This window comes from Pelodiscus sinensis, chromosome 5 (genome assembly GCF_052426305.1).
Source record: "Pelodiscus sinensis isolate ZL-2025 chromosome 5, ASM5242630v1, whole genome shotgun sequence".
NCBI classification, from domain to species: domain Eukaryota; kingdom Metazoa; phylum Chordata; order Testudines; family Trionychidae; genus Pelodiscus; species Pelodiscus sinensis.
In genome coordinates, this window is record NC_143056.1 from 15,462,852 (window position 1) to 15,479,675 (window position 16,824).

At 45.0% G+C, this 16,824-nt stretch overlaps 1 protein-coding gene across 7 annotated transcripts in view; it reads left to right on the forward strand.

Annotated features, from left to right (window-relative positions):
* Positions 1-16,824, forward strand: part of SYNE2 (spectrin repeat containing nuclear envelope protein 2) — a 304,665-nt gene that overhangs the window by 269,719 nt on the left and 18,122 nt on the right. For all 7 annotated transcript variants that reach the window (XM_075926397.2, XM_075926393.2, XM_075926394.2 and 4 more), the window contains 4 exons: positions 6,442-6,629; positions 6,822-6,972; positions 8,531-8,713; positions 14,478-14,615. In XM_075926397.2, coding sequence (XP_075782512.2) covers positions 6,442-6,629; positions 6,822-6,972; positions 8,531-8,713; positions 14,478-14,615 — 660 coding nt within the window. The remainder of the gene's footprint in view (positions 1-6,441; positions 6,630-6,821; positions 6,973-8,530; positions 8,714-14,477; positions 14,616-16,824) is intronic.

Sequence of the window (16,824 nt, forward strand, 5' to 3'; positions counted from 1 at the left end):
TTAAAAAGATGAACTGGGAAACTTAAATTTATTACTCTTCTAGACACTAAAAATCATGGACTGAACAGAAACACTGGATTTATGGCTTATTTATGGCCTCTTTTTATCCTGTGACTGGAGAGGTATTAATGGGCCACTATACCTTGAACAATCTCTTACATTATGTGCTATTTATGCTTAAACAACCTGTTTCACATGCATTTTGTGGTGGTAGTGAGACTACTGTTTCCAAACCTGAAGAAGAACCATTTGTGGCTTGAAAGATTGTCTCTCTCACAAACAGATGTTGGTCCAGTAAAAGATATTACCTCACTCATCTTGTCTCTCTAAGCCCGCATCTCCACTTGCGGCACCAGAGATCCATCTTCTTGCATTCTATTTAATGAGTCTAGGAAAGACCTGCTAAATCAAATATTGAGGGTGCCCTGGAGAGCACTGGTACTCCTCATTTCACGAGGATCAAGGAAAGCTGATCGGAGCATCTGCTCCCATCGGCCTCCCACTGTAAGGACAGCACCAAGCTCTGCTTAAGTTGTCTCTACTCCAACCCATGTTATTTATGTAGCTGGAGTTGCGTACCTTAATCTGACCTTCCAGGTCTTGTACAGAGCTGGTCTAAAATCCTAAGACTGAAATGGCTACAACACTGCACTTGACAGAGTGTGTTGGACTCAGTTTAAGGGGATTTAATATTTAGCGAATATTTTTTGGAATTTAAATACTATAAAAACAAAAAACCCACAGAATCCTTTCCCTTTCAGTTCTACATTGGCTTCTGTGTCATGGTCATTACAATAAGTACCTGAGCACCTTCCAGTAGCTCATTCAGCAATGTGACTATACCTCTGTCATGTTATTTGTTCTCTCATCCTCTTCCCCTTGGAGGAGGCTTTGCTGGGCTAATGACAGCAGATGCTTCAGGGCTAGACAGTGACTTAGACTTTGGACCATGCACAGGAATAGGGGATTGAGTGAACCCCTCTGCATGGAGTATCTTGACCCATTCCTGTTTGCATGCTTCCCCCAGGGCAGATAGGCAAGAATTCCTTGCAGGAATGAGCAGGGCCTTAACAAGCCAGCTAACACAGCTGAGTTGATGTTAGGAGGTTAAGGCAGAGCAGGGGCTGTATTACTGCACTCACCGACTGGGTGCATTGGGGAAGCAGTGAGGAACTGTGGCTCAGACGAGTGTCTCTGAGTCACAGCACCTCCTGCGGCTACTGCTGGAGCAGAGCAATTTATACGTCCTCACCCCTTGCTTGTAGCTGTGCCAAAAGCACAGTCTAGGCTGAAGTGTTTGCACATATTAAACATACATGCCGCGGTGGGGCGCAGATCCTACAATTTTACTCTGACCATCACCATAATAGGGGCATTTACCCTAAGACTTCCTGCCCAAAATGGAGGCTAACAGATTTGCCTGCAAACAAAACACATGACTGCTTAAGCCCTCCTTCCCCATCTCATTGTCTGTTCCTTTGTGTCTGAGGAAAAACTACTTCGACTAGCCCAGATTGTTCAATTATACAATAGCTAACATCCTCTGTCATGTAACCGGACAAAATATTGTTGGTTACAAAACTACTCAATAGTCCCCAGGGGTAGGGCCGGCAGCCAGTGTGCTCCTGGCACCACTCCCAGAGAGACCCCTGAAACCCTGCACTGCTGCCTCAGTATCAGAGGCAGCAGGGGGAGCAGGTCCGCCAGGGGAACCAGTTTAAAAACCAGCTTCCTGCACAGACTGGCTGCCCGCCGCCCCACATTGCTGCTTCTGATACTGAGGCAGCAGAGTGGAGTGGCAGCAGCCCCTGTCTGTGGGAGGGTCCGAGCTCCCCACAGACAGAGGCTTCTTGGCAAGGAGCTCGGGCCCTCCTGGGAAAGGGGCTGCTACTGCAAAGTAGCCTCTGCCCGCACCCACCGCGGACAGAGACTGCTGGGGGACAGGTGGCACAGCGGAGCCAGTGCTGGGGGGAAACAAGCTTTTAAGCTGGCTCCCCCCAGCACTGGCTGCTGCTTCTCCTCCCTCCCCATTGCATCTGATACAGTGGCAGCAAGGGACAGGATGCAAGTAGTCAACAAGATTAACTGATAAGTTTGGGCATTTTTGTACTCTGCATGTTTACTGTCTCCTCATTTACTACATTTTAGCTTCAGAAAGGTAGCCATATTAGTCTGTAAACTTAAAAAAATGGCACTGTAAAGACTAACAAAAATATATAGAATCATGAGTTTTCAGCATGATTCTGTTTTTTGGGGGGAGAGGGAGCCTCGAAGGTGCCACAGGACTACTTGTTATATTTTAGTTTGTCTTGCCACCCTAATGAGAATTAATATCATTTTAATTAAGCACTTGTGATAGCGGCAAGGATTCTGGCTAAAGTTATTATATGAACCCAAATACAATTGACAACAATAATACTTTGGTAATATCCTCAAGACACTTTTGTATTAATAGTTGGGTTTTTTGTTGTTGTTTTTAACTTTGTGGGCAAGATTCTGATCGCAGTTACATTAATATAAGTCCAGAGTGACGTCGCTTAAGTCAGTCGCAGATTTACAGCAACATAACAGAGTGTGTAAGCTGTCCCTGTGGACAGGCCATAGATCCAAAAGACAAGGCCTCTTCTTGTGTAGAGAGACTAGCCTTAGAATACACAGTAACCTATTGAAATCCTGTGCTGAATCTGTTTTTAGCATCTGTATAAGCAGGGCTTGACAAACCGCGGCAAAATCTACTCACCAGACCCGCATTGCGCATGCACGCATTGCCGGTAAACGGGGCGACCGGCTGAAATCTACTTGCCATGGGCGAGTAGATTCACTAATTTGTTGAGCCCTGTGTATAAGGATTACTGCTCTTACCATGCAGAAAATCCAGACATACAGGCAAACATAACAGAATCACAGAGCAGCTGACTTTTCCACGAACAGGAAGAGTGTAACAACATTGCAGTCAAACACGGGTTGGATTTGGACACTCATGCTGAGCAGTGTGTTAGTCTGGGCTAGACTGTGATTTGCACTGCATGCACCCACACAGGAGTAACACAATCCCCCTCTCCTGCTCCTTATATCTTTAACTTGCTCTGGGTCCAGGTGCTGAGCTGTCTGCTTACTCCCTCCATGGAGTGGGTGGTTAATGTCAGGACAGACTAGGGATGTTAAATTTTGTTTAATCAACTGATCGACTAGTCGATGGATTTTTCCATCAACTAGTCGATAAGCAGCAGAGCTGCTGTATCTGGGAGCTAACCCCTCTGTGGCTCTGCCTTTGAAATGTATTAAGAGCCACCGGGCTCTTGATACATTTAAAAGGCTGCAGCATAGCCGGGGGACCCAGTGCAAGCCAGGCTTGCTGATTCCTGGCTTGCACTGGGTGCCCCTGCTGTGCTCCAGCATTGAAATTGTAAAAAGGTTGGAGTGCAGCAGGGGACCTGGCGTGAGCTGGAAATCAGCTGGTCTGGCTCGCGCTCAGTCCCCCCCACTGCACTTCTGATTTTTTTAATGTATTAAGAGCTGGCAGGCTCTAAACACATTTAAAAAGCAGATGCACAGCATCCGGGACTGGGCGCAAGCCGAAAATCGGCTGATTCCTGGCTCACGCCTGGTCCCCACTGCCTCCTGCCTCTCCTGCCCCCCGCAGCGATCGTGCTGGGGGAACCAACTTTTAAACTGGCTCTCCATAGAGGCAGTAAGAGTGGGAAAGTGACAAGTTGAGGAACTAGTTGACTATCCGATAAGGCTTTGCTTATTGGATAGTCAACTAGTCGCTTACACCCCTAAGACTGAGCTTTGATTCTATTTTCTCACTCCTACTCACAGAAGCTGAGCCATTGGGGAACTGCAGGGATAGTCAGTACTTAACTGCTGGTATAGGCCACCAGCAGATTACTACACTCCAGCGTCAAGGAGGAATCAAGGTAGAATTGTGCCTCAAAGTGATGACTCAGCACAAATCTACAACCAGGAGAGCATAGCTTGTGTATGCTTGCTTAAAGTTACAATCTAGCCCTCTGTGAATAGTCCCATTGAAATCAATGGGGCATCGCAAGGAGTGATTCACAGACAGTGTGAATAAGGGCAGCAGAATTTGGCCCAAGAGGTTCAAGTCACATTGGACATTCTTGTCTATGTGATTACTTAACAAACTCGACAGATTTGAATTTTAGCAAGATACAAACAAAACTCAGACACTAGTTAGGGTTCTGACAGCCTCAGAAAAAAACCTCTGAGAGTGGTGTGTAGGATATCATAAATCATTATTAATAGCATCAGCTTTTCATCAGCTTTTCATTAATTCCAGGAATATTTTTGAATGTAAAATAATGTATGTACTTTAACTTTGGTTATTCATGGCTTAGCTCTGCTTTCAGATATGCATGCTAACATTTTAAAAAACTGTTCATCTTTTATTAATTCCTGAGAGAATATTCCTTTAAGTCACTGTGTTCTGCTCTCTTTCTGAGTGTTCTCCCTGGGCTGTCAAATGAACAAAATCAGCAGTGGATTTCGTGTTCAGGAGTGCTGGTGGAATTGGCATTATCATTTAATGGGACTTCCCATTGACATTGTTTGATAGAATGTTCCTTTATTCATGTTTGCTTGTGTTGCAATAAGGTTCCAGCAGAGTCACTGAGTCCTTGATAATGAAGCCAGAAATGGGTCATAACAATGGAAATATGGTTAAATATTAATTAAATAGTATTTCCTAAGAACCTACAGTTGTGCAAGGTGACTTCTTAAGAGCTTTTCAGTTGATGTTTTTTTTCCCTCTGGCCCTGCATTTAGATCCTCTACTGCATATTCTGTATTTGTTACATTGGTGTCAATAGGAGTTGCTCATTATGGGACAAGTGCCACATATACAATGGAAGTACATACTCTGGAGAAGAAATACATAGTGCAGATGGTTGAAGAAAACTTTTCTTTACATTTTTAAATCATATTGTGGGGTAGATCAGGAGTGGGCAAAATCAGGCCTGGGGGCTGGATGTAGCCCGCCAAGCATTTCTCTTCAACCTGCCCAGCTGATTAGCAGAGCATGCATACTTACAGCCAGCAGCATGTGTTCAGCCACCCCTCCCCCTACCTTGCTTCATTCTGCAGCAGCCGAGCTACTCCCAAGGTTCTCCCGCTAGCTGTGCAGAGCGGGGGCTGTTAGAGGGCAGAGAGGAGTGCTGAACTCAGGGTGTCCCCCTGCCTCTGCACCCCATCTCTGCAGAGCAGGAGTCTGGGAGATGGGGAGACACAGCTCGGCTCCAAGCAAAAGCATGGATGGTAAGTGACTCAGAGGAGTGGGGGAGGAGCGAGGGGAGGAGATAACAGAGCAGGATGATTTCCCTTAAAGAGACAGGGGGTGGCTTGTCTCCGAAACTTACCCAGAAGCAGTCAGCACGCGCGCTCACACGTACACACACACACACACACACACACACATACAGTTTGTGCCACACTGTCTCTGTGCCCCCCATACACAGTCACTATCACATACACACTGTTGCACACACTCAGTCTGTGTCACAAAGTCTTTCTCTCACACACAAAGTATCTCTCACATTCGCACACTATTTTGTCTCTCTCTGTAGGCCCCAGCCCCACCCCTTCTAGGGGGCCCGGAGGTGGCCACGTACCAAAATTCATGAAGTGCCCTCCCCCCGCGAAAATTATTGCCTACACTTAGGGTAGATGATCACAAAGGAAAGATGTAGAGAATCGTCAAGTATAGTGCTTTGGCCGCGTGACAGAGCGTCCCAAGGACGAAACCAGGCAAGAGTCCTGAGCCAACAATAACAACATCTGCCTAAGTCAATGACCTTCGAGAATGCTGTTTTTGTGACTGGGAAAAAGCAGTTTGCAAACTTTTAAGGGTATAAAGGTAGTTGTAATCTTGCAATAAAATGATTTCGTGCTTGCACCGGCCGGAGTCCGTGCCTTCATACACCACAGAAAGACCTGAAAAACTGCACACGTGACTCTGGTTTATGCCGCTCTGGTAACATCATAAACTGCAAAAGATCGACGTGAATTATGCTCTTGCATTCACTGAAGTCATGAATTATTCTGTGCGTTCACCGCCACAGTTTACAGTAGAATGAACCAAGAAGGATATACTGTCTGATACTGTAAAACAAATACGTGTATCTTTACATTTTTACAACATATGGCTTGGATTTTGAATAGGTATTAAACTTGTCTAAATTATTAATGAAGATAGTGAACTTTCACTGAGAAGTTAAATGGGAAGAATGCACTTTCTCATGCTCTCTGATCTTCTCTTTCAGTTTGTCATTTGTTCAACACATTCTGAAAGTTTCTTAATTAAAACTAAAACTGCATTTACTGCACCAGTGATCACTCTTCCCTATCTTTAATAACCTGTTCCGAGGGAACGTGTCTGTTTAATTGCTTATTAATTAAACTCTTTTTATTTCCTAATCACAGGATCTGCAACGAGACATTGAGCAGCACAGTGAAGGGGTAGAATCTGTGTTTAATATCTGTGAAGCCTTGCTGAGTGATTCAGATGCTTGTGCTAATGAGACGGAATGTGACTCCATCCAGCAGACTACCAGGAGTCTGGACAGACGATGGAGAAACATTTGTTCCATGTCTATGGAGAGGCGAATGAAGTGAGTTCTTCTCTCTCGTTTCTAGGACATGTATGGAACAGTGCAGTGTTTCAGAGAATTTTCTTGCATTTTTTGTTGACCAGATTTTGAAAAGAGAAGCAAAAATTGTTGAGACATGGTTGAGCTAAGCTTGAAATAAAGCGGAGCCTTTCTTCCCTCCTCTCCCCCCAATTCAATTTCCCACCCACTCAGAATTGAGGAAACCTGGCGCCTGTGGCAGAAGTTTTTGGAGGACTATTCTCGCTTTGAAGACTGGTTGAAATCAGCCGAAAGGACAGCAGCTTATCCCAACTCTTCAGAAGTTTTATATACAGGTGCCAAAGAGGAGCTGAAGAAGTTTGAGGTGAATGCTTTTCATTTCAGCTACTGATATTTCACAGGCATCATGTGTGCTTATCAAGCAAGCTGCTTCTTGCTAATATAAAGCACCTTTCATCTGAGCCTCTCAAAACTTTGTATAGACTTCACAACTCTTCTGTGAGATAAGGGAGTACTATTACACCCATCTTTCAGATGGCTAACAGAGGGACAGAGAGGTTAAATAACCTCCCCAGCATTAGACAGCAAGTCAGTAACAGAGCTGAGAGCAGAACCCAACATTCATAATACTTATTTGCTCTAATCGGAGGTGGTGCTAGCCCACTGGGAGGCATAAGCAGGAATATTTTGGGGGCCCCCATCACATACTAATAATGAATAGGGGGTTCCCTTGAGCAGCTATGGGCTGTAAGCACCACCTCTTGCCCTTACAAATAGACATTTCCCTTGTATTAGTCCCTGGCACCAGTGTTTGAATTGCTTTAGACACATTTTCTCCAAGTATTTGATAATCCTCAAAACAATCCTTATTAGTAGATTATTAAAAGCTAAATTTTATTTGCCCATGTAGCTCAGCTGTTTTGCTTATAAAAGTCTGAGTGTGCAAATTATTATATATCACATGTATTTTGAATCTGAGCATTTATTTTCAATTGGACAAGGAACTGTAAGAGACTAAGTTCTGTAAGTAGGAAAAACTGCATTTGTGCACTTGCTTCTGTGACTTCAGTGGGAGCTGCATTCATACATCTGAGGGTAGGTTGTGATTGTGGCACATCGGAGGGTAGGTAAGGACCTGGGGATTACAGTGGATGAGAAGCTGGATATGAGTCAACACTGTGCTATTGTAGCCAAGAAGGTGAATGGAATATTAAGATGCATTAGGAGGAGCATTGCCAGCAGATCCAGAGAAGTGATTATTCCCCTTTATTTGGCTCTGGTGAGGCCACATATGGAGTATTGCATCCAGTTCTGGGGCCCCCATTATAGAAAGGGCATGGACACATTGGAGAGGGTCCAGCGGAGAGAACCAAAATGATTAGGGGGCTAGAGCACGTGACCTATGAGGAGAGGCTGAGGGATTTGGGCTTATTTAGTCTGCAGAAGAGAAGAGTGAGGGGGGATTTGATAGCAGCCTTCAGATTCCTGCAGGGAGGTTCCAAAGAGGATGGAGAGAGGCTGTTCACGGTAGTGACAGATGGCAGAACAAGGAGCAATGGTCTCAAGTTACAGTGGGGGGGGGTCTAGGTTGGATATTAGGAAGAACTATTTCATTAGGAGGGTAGTAAAGCACTGGAATGGGTTACCTAGACAGGTGGTGGAATCTCCATCCCTAGAGGTTTTTAAGTCTCAGCTTAACAAAGCCCTGGCTGAGTTAAATAATTGAGATTGGTCCTGCTTTGGGGACGGGGCTGGATTTGATGACCTCCTGAGGTCTCTTCCAGCCCTAGGATTCTATAATAAAAGATGATCCAGGTTTTGATGGATTTTGAGGCTCTGATTATTCTGTTCCATGATTGCAGTATTTTATCCATCCTTTTCCTGAAGTGCAAAGGGATATGATTACCGATTTTGCATTACAGGCATTTCAACGGCAAATTCATGAGCGACTCACTCAGCTGGAGCTAATCAATAAACAATATAGGCGGCTTGCCCGGGAGAATCGTACAGATTCAGCCAGCAAACTGAAACAGATGGTACATGAAGGCAACCAGCGCTGGGACAATCTGCAGAAGCGGGTTGCTGCCATTCTAAGGAGGCTGAAGGTAATTGCAGGCTGCTGTGAGGGTTAGGGCATTGCCAGGCCCATGGAGGAACACTGAGCGCAAATTTGTTCTCAAAATGCTTGTCATCTACATGGTTAGATTTCAGAAGTATAAATTGTGACAAAGTCAGACCGGGTGGCTGCAATAGAGTGGGAAAAGGTAGCCCTAGCAGGGTAAAAGGCCCGCCCCCCCCCTATTAATTAGAAGTGGGTTACTGCAGGTCACTTAGGATCAGCTAAAAAGGAGTTATCTCAAGCAGATTAGGATCAGCTGAGACAGGGCTACTTGGGACCAACTCTGATCAGCTGATTCCATTTCATGGCTGCCCAAGGCCTTTTTAAACCTTCCCCTGTAGGGAGAAAGGGGGAGGAGGAGAGAAAGAGGCACACATACCCAAGCAGCTACTAAATCAGAGACAGCCAGGGGAGTGAGCACATTCAAAAGGGGAGGTGGAGCTCTCCCTATGCTAGAGAAGGGGATGAGCCTAAACCTCTGCTAAGGGGAAGGCAGACTGCCCAGATGCGGCAGACAGAGGGTGTTTTACCTCAGGCCCATCTCACTAAGAGGAAGAAGGGCCCTTGCCACAAAATGCAAAACCCAAAGTATGTATAAGTAGCAATAAGGCTGGAACACAAACCAGCACAATCAGGCAGCTCAAAATAAAGTTGACATTTGCCCCGGGTTTTATGCCGGGATGTCAATGGTTAACTTTATCAGGTGATAGTTACTGCTTAACTGGTGGCTCCACTGGGCTGGAGCAGCCCCTGCCTGCAGTGGGCCTGGCTTTACTGGAGCAGCCCTCCACACCGCAGGTGAGGCGTGTACCAGCCCGACCGGAGCAGCTCTTGCTTGCAGTAGGGGACCACTGCAGCCTGGCCCGCCTACCCTCATTTAAATGGTTAACTGATTAAATGGGATTTTATGTTCCTAGTTCTGTGCTGCACAAGGTTTCCACTTAGTGCAACAGACAACAAGGGATGAAACAAGGCAGCCTGTTCCAGCTCCCTGATTTTCTGGATGGTTGTGCTCTTGCTCACAGGGTTAGGGCAGCCTGGGGGCTGTTCTACTCGAGGTGGCAGTGTTCCCCTAGGCACCATTGTGTTCCTGGCACACCCCGTCCCTCACCTCTGATGCTGCTGCAATCAGGGCAGGAGGGAGAGGGCCTCATACAGGAGTGAGGTACAAGAAACTGGCTGTATTGGGTTAGGCTCAAGGTCAGTTTAGCTCCATGTCCTGTCTTCTGACAGTGGCCATTGCCAGGTGCCCCAGAGGGAATGAACAGAACAGACTATCATCACGTGATCCCTGACCTGTCACCCATACCCAGCTTCTGGCAAATGCAGGCTAGGGACACCATCCCTAAAAGCCATGGATGGACCTATCTCCCATGAATGTATCTAGCTCTTTTTTGAACCCTGTTATAGTCTTGGCCTCCACAACATTGTCTGGCAAAGAGTTCCATAGTGGCACTGTGTACTTCCTTTGGTTTGTTTCAGTAAAGTGCAACCATCAGGGTATGTAAGTTACCAGTCAGTGTGTCAGGGCACTGCATAGGGAGGCCCCTGGGTGGTATTTGCCTGAACAAATGGATCGGCATTAACCAGTGCTGCCGGGAGGTGAAGAGCAGGGGAGTAATAGGCAATGTTTTGGAGAGCATGACTTTCACCACTCCCCCAGGTATACGGCTCTTCTTCTGCGGCTCCTCAACACAGCATCCTTATGTGACTGTGTTCATGGCACATGCTGCGCTCTGCTTACTTTCTGCCATGGGTTGCGAGCATTTGCTTGGATTTTTTTCATTTCCCTTATGAACCACTCTTTAGTCTGAATGGCAATCCTGATACTAAACAGGGCTACAGGGCTTATTGAATGAAGCATAGGCCTGTTGTATCACAAATAGGACTACATTTTTCATGGGCAAAAGCATAGCTATGAACACATTTTACACAGCATATACCACCCTGTCTTAAACACGCCCTTTTGGGCTTTCAACTCCCTCACACTAATTATTGGGGTACTTTCAGCACTGGAGTAAGTCAGTGCCTGTCCACTAACTTAATTGGAGATGCACCTGTCTGTTCCAAGACTTGAATCTAACTCTTCGTGTCTGTCTGCATTTAGAGGACTTGGTCCTGAGGTTCAGCTGAATTGCAGAGTACAGCTTGGGGCTAGGGTACAAAGGAAGCTTAAAGTTCCCTCCCCAGATCCTGGTGTAGTATTGTACAAAGCTGCTCTAATTTATGCTGGTTTGTGACAGGCCCAAAGAGTGAAAATGGGCAAGGTATAGTGAAGGGGCATACTGGCCACACCCCTTTCTTCAGCCATACCTCCTTTTTCTAGCTGTGTGAGCCACAATGGAGGGAAGCCACGAAAGACTAAGGATGTTACATTTAAATTTATCAACTAATCAAATAGTCAATGGAATTTGTATCAACTATTTGGTTCGTCTATAAGGGCACCTCCACCTTTGAAGTGTAGCAAGAGCCCTGCCGTCTCTTGCTGCATTTCAAAGGTGAAAGCACTGCGGGTGACACGGCCAGCGGGGGACTTAAGCAGCCCCCCACTGGCCCCACACTCCCATCAGCGCTTTGCTTTTGAAATGTACAAGAGCCCTCTTGGGGCTCTTGTACATTTCAAAAGCAGGGAGTGTGGGGCCAGTGGGGGACTGTTGGAGTCCCCAGCTCACCCCAGGCTCCCTGCAGCACTTCTGCTTTTGAAATGTAGCAAGAGCCCTGCCCTTGTTCCATTTCAAAGGCGGAAACGCCACCAGTTCCCTGCTGCGCCCCTGCTCCTTCTCCCCATGGAGATGGAGCTGAGAGGAACCAGCTTTTAAGCCAGCTTCCCTCAGTACTGGATACTGTTCCCCCACCTTGTTACCTCTCTGATAAATGCAGCAAGGGTGGGGAAAGTGACTAGTCGAGTCACTAGTCGACTATCTGATAAGCATTTGCTAGTCGCTTACATCCCTACTGTGGACACCAAGAGATTCGCTCTAATACTTAGGTGATCCTCTCAGAGCTGGTTACACTGACTTCAGGGCTCTGATACCTGTGATGTGACCTGGAAAAGCTTTTGTCACCACTCAGTTTATGATATAGCAAGTTCCCTGCAAGTGACAGAAAGATAAATAAATTCCTTAAAATCAGCAGATTTGACTGTAACTGAGCAGAGGGAGCAAACCTGCACAGCTAGGGTATGTCTATACTACCAAGGTTTGTCAACAAAACTTACATTGAAACCCAAAAGTCAACAAAACTAAAATCGCCAGAGGGTGTTCCCGCTTGCTGTCTCTGTCATCAGTAGAGATGTGAAAGGTTAACCAGTGGGGCTGGAGCAGCTCCCCCTCTGCCATGGGTAGGAGGCTGCTCCAGCCCTGTGGAGCTGCTCTGGGTGTCTGGAGCACCTCCTGTCCACAGTGAGGCTAGTGCGTCCGCTGGCAGGGGCTGCCCTGTGGCAGTGAGCCACTGTAGCCCAGCCATGGCAGGGATGGAGGGGAGGGCTGAAACAGTGCCCCTTAAACTGTTTAACTGGTTAAACGTGAAATAAACTTTACGTTTAACCAGTTAATCAATTACACAGGATTTTACATCCCTAATTAGCAGACCATTTCCACACTGGGGGTACCATCCTTGACAGTGTGAGCAGTGCACTGTGGCTATGTACCCCATAGTGCAGTGTTGTGGGAAGGCAAAGTTGATCCCTGTGCATCGTGGGATTCCCGCAGAGTTCTCCCACAGCCTCCACAGTGGCAGGGAGCAGCATCATGACTAGCTCTGAACTCTCGGTGCTGAGAAATGTCAAAGTAGCACAGCAGACCATCTTCCCCCTGCAGCTGCAGTGTGCCTGCTCCTGTATTCCTAGTGCAGGCCAGAACAGGAGCACTTCAGATTAAGAAGATTAAGGGGGGACATGATAGCGGTTTTCAAATATCTAAAAGGGTGTCACAAGGAGGAAGGCGAAAATTTGTTCCTCTTGGTTTCTGAGGACAGGACAAGGAGTAATGGGCTTAAAGTGCAGCAGGGGAGGTTTAGATTGGACATTAGTAAAAAAATTCCTAACTGTCAGGGTCGTCAAATATTGGAATAAATTGCCAAGGGAGGTGGTGGAATCTCCCTCTCTGGAGATATTTAAGAACAGGTTGGATAGACATCTGTCAGGGATAGTGTAGACGGAGCTTGATCCTGCCTTGAGGGCGGGGGGCTGGACTCGATGACCTCTCGAGGTCCCTTCCAGTCCTATTATTCTATGATTCTATGATTCAGTGATTTGTTCTTTGTTTACTCCCAAAGGGAGCAGCACATTCAGCTGTCAGATCCTTCCCAGGGCTTTGAAAGTGGGGGGAGGCACATGGCTACAGGGAAGCAGAGATCACAAAACACTGAGCAGAGCAGACATGGTAGGGTGCTGGTGGAAGCCAGTTCTGTAGACAAAACACAGTGCACAGTCTACACTGACTCTTTGTGAACAATAAAGCAAAGGGGGAAAGAAAAAAGTCTCTGATAGAGGTGGAAATGTATTGTGTCTGGGCATTTTTTTCCTGCAGTGTGTACACTCTTTCTATATAATCGTCAAAAGCAGTTTTTATCAACTAAACTTGGTGGTGTAGACATATCCTTGGAATGTGTCGTTTGTACTCTTTTTTTTCCTAATCTCTTTTCAGTATATTTGTTGTTTGGGGGCTGTTTAGCAGGCTGCGATAGAGAAATCGCCTTTCCTGATATCTACCCAGGTGGGAGACAGCAGGAAGTGGAACAAATTTGCACAAATGGCTTTAACACCAAATGGCATGATAATTACACTTGAGTGTATTTACACATTCCAGCTAATCAATCATTTTGTTAATTTTGATGATCTAATTTTAATTAGAGATGGAACTTGTTTTCTTTATCTAAACTAGCTGCTAAAGTTAGAGCATCAAAAACAACTTAGGCCTGGTCTAAACACAGTTTTTGTACTGGTAGAACTATATGGTTCAGGAGTGTGAATTTGTTTATTTTTGTTATCAGTGTAGTTATATCAGTATGCTCCTCTAATGTGGGTATATTTCTACCAGTATAAAGGTGCTTTATACTTGCATACCTCATTCCCTTTCTTGTGTGACATAAATACCTTTATATCAGTGTCTGTGCTAGATGGGGTTGTACTGCTTTAAGTATATGCAGCTTTAACTCTGGTGTGTAGATAAGACCTTAGACACATGTCTATTTAAAATGAACAGCAATTCTGAAAGAAAATGCCAGTTTTAAAATGCTGCTATGACAGTCTCTAGTCAGTAACTAAACTAATAATAGCGGCGAGGAGTCCTGTGGCACTTTATAGACTAACCGAAGTGTTGGAGCATAAGCTTTCATGGGCAAAGACCCACTTCATCAGATGCATGAGCTACAGTTCATCTTCAAGTTTGACACAATCAACTCAGGCTTAAACAAAGACTGTGAATGGCTAGCTAACTACAAAAGCAGCTTCTCCTCTCTTGGTATTCACACCTCCAGATCAGCTACTAGAAGTGGGCCTCATCCTCCCTGATTGGATTCACCTCATTATCTCTAGCCTGATTCTGGCCTGCATATTTATACCTGCCTCTGGTACTTTCCACTACATGCATCTGACGAAGTGGGTCTTTGCCCACGAAAGCTTATGCTCCAACACTTCTGTTAGTCTATAAGGTGCCACAGGACTCCTCGCCGCTTTTGCAGATTCAGACTAACACGGCTACCCCTCTGATACTAAACTAATAATGAAGAGCTGCCTTTTTCTTCTTCAGTACTTCACCAACCAGAGAGATGAGTTTGAGGGAACAAGGGACAGTATTCTTGTTTGGCTCACAGAAATGGACCTTCAACTGACAAACGTGGAACACTTCTCAGAGAGTAACTTTGATGACAAAATGCGGCAATTAAATGTACGTATAATTCAAAGTAGCTGGTGTACCAACGTCAGTCTGTAGTCTCTTGGCAATGCCAGCCAGTTAGCTATGGGCTAATTTCAGGACAGCATACATTATGTCCATCAGATCATATTTGTTGTTGGACCAGTAAATGTTAGAAAAATAATTGTACAAGTCAACTTAAAAAATAGTTTCTGTAAAATATAAGTTCAATATTCAGAGTCTTTGATTCTGTCTTTCTGTTTCCTCTTACAACTTAGTATCAATGATGGCTATATTTAGAGCTCTGTGCGGATACTAATGTCTACCCACAGCATATCTGGTGTGGGGTTGTATGGCCCTGTATGACAGCTGCACTGTCAAGAGGAGCTGCTGGCGCGGAGCGCTAGCTCCTGGGAGCAATGAGACCATGCTCCTCTCCGTTGGCCGCAATGTCTCTTGAGAGTAGATCCCAGATACCAATGTCCATCTGCAGATATCTGCACCCGCAGGTAGGCATTTGCATCTGTGCAGGGCTCAAGTTATATTAAACTTGAAAGGTAGTTTAAAACTTGGGTAAACAGAAGCAAGATCTCTAAACAGCTCAGGTGCCACAGGACTGCTCGTTTTTTTAAAACAGCTGCAGTAAAAGCTCTCTTATTTGGCATGTTGAGAGAATGCAGGGTGCTGGTTAATTGAATATTTGGGTTAACTGAGAGCTGTACTTCCCCAATGAAATACCAATTTTCAAAGAATTAGAATACAATAAAATGAATAAAGTATAAAATAATACACAGGTCCTTACCAATCCAGCAGTAGTATTGCACCTGCAGAGTGGCTGGTTTCTGGAAGTACTTAGATGCATACAGGTAAAATTTTCTATACAGTAGGTTATCTTATGACACTACATATCACTATGTACAGTCAGAACACTAAAAATACACTTAACACTAAAACTATACTGAACATAATTTAATCTCTGATTGTTCAGAAGGCACTTTAGGATCTTGTAGCCCCTCGGGGTCATTGTTATCAACATCAATTATCACTGGAGATGTAGAAGGTATAGGAAATTGGGCTGAATCTGTAATGATAGTACAACACACCTTGGAAGCTGCTTTTTTTTTCTTTTTCTTTCTTTCTTAATAAATCCCTGATTTCAGCTTGCTTCCTGGTCTTCTGCCTCTTTTGCATAAAAGTAGAGTGCAGACTGTGCAATTGCATAATGTGCTGGGCAGTATACTAGTCCTGGTTACTAGATATAAGATTTCTATTGGAGATATCAGAAATGCCCGTTGATTGAGCTTTCCAGTTAATTGAGTGCCGGATAACAGAGCTTTTACTATAAATACCTAAAATCAACATTTAAAATCTGCTAGCCAACTTGAAGACAGATCCAGTTCCATAATAATATTATGTCCAATTAGCATTTTTAATAGAATGTAGAATATTTGGGAGGTGGATTCTTTGAACATTTCAGTCAGGCACTAGTTTTTGTGACACTCATTCAGAAAGATACTGATGCTTTGCTACATGAATGAAGTTCATATTCTATTCAGCAGTACTGTTCTGTCCTTTCCCACATAGCACAGCTTGTTGTTCTACAGCCTGTGTTCAGTTTCATTCTGTGCAGAGTTCAAAAGGTGACTTAGTGGCTAGAGGGATTTGATGGCTAAAGTTGACTAGAAGTCACTTGTTCAAGCTAATGATGACCAGAAGTTTTTGCCATCTATTTCAATAGCAAAGATGGAATGAGTTCAGGTTTTAATGGGTAGGTCCTATACATGACAAATCAGTATGCGTCAGCTTATTGGAAAACTTGGCATAGGCATGAAGAATAGCCCACTCTTTCACACATTTGAGGTGGTCCATCCACAGCAGGGTTGAGGTGTGTCAACTGTATAAATCATGAGTGGTCCTGCGGCACCTTAGAGACGGACAAAAATATACAGAATCATGAGCTTTCGTGAAGTGGGTTTTAAAGTTTGAACACGGCTACCCCTCTGAGACGTCTCAACTGGATAGCGTAGGCAACTTTGCCTTCCTATTGCTGTGCTGTTCCTGTTGCATGGTTGGAGCACTTCACTTGGTGCTAATTTCAATCAGCACCTACATTCACACATTAAAGTCACCCACATGGCTTTGACTAGCAAAAGAAAAGCCAAACGTTTACAGATGGCAGATAGAAAGCTGTCTGCCAAAAGAAGATAGATTACTGTCAGTGTTCAGATTCCCTCCGCTTTGC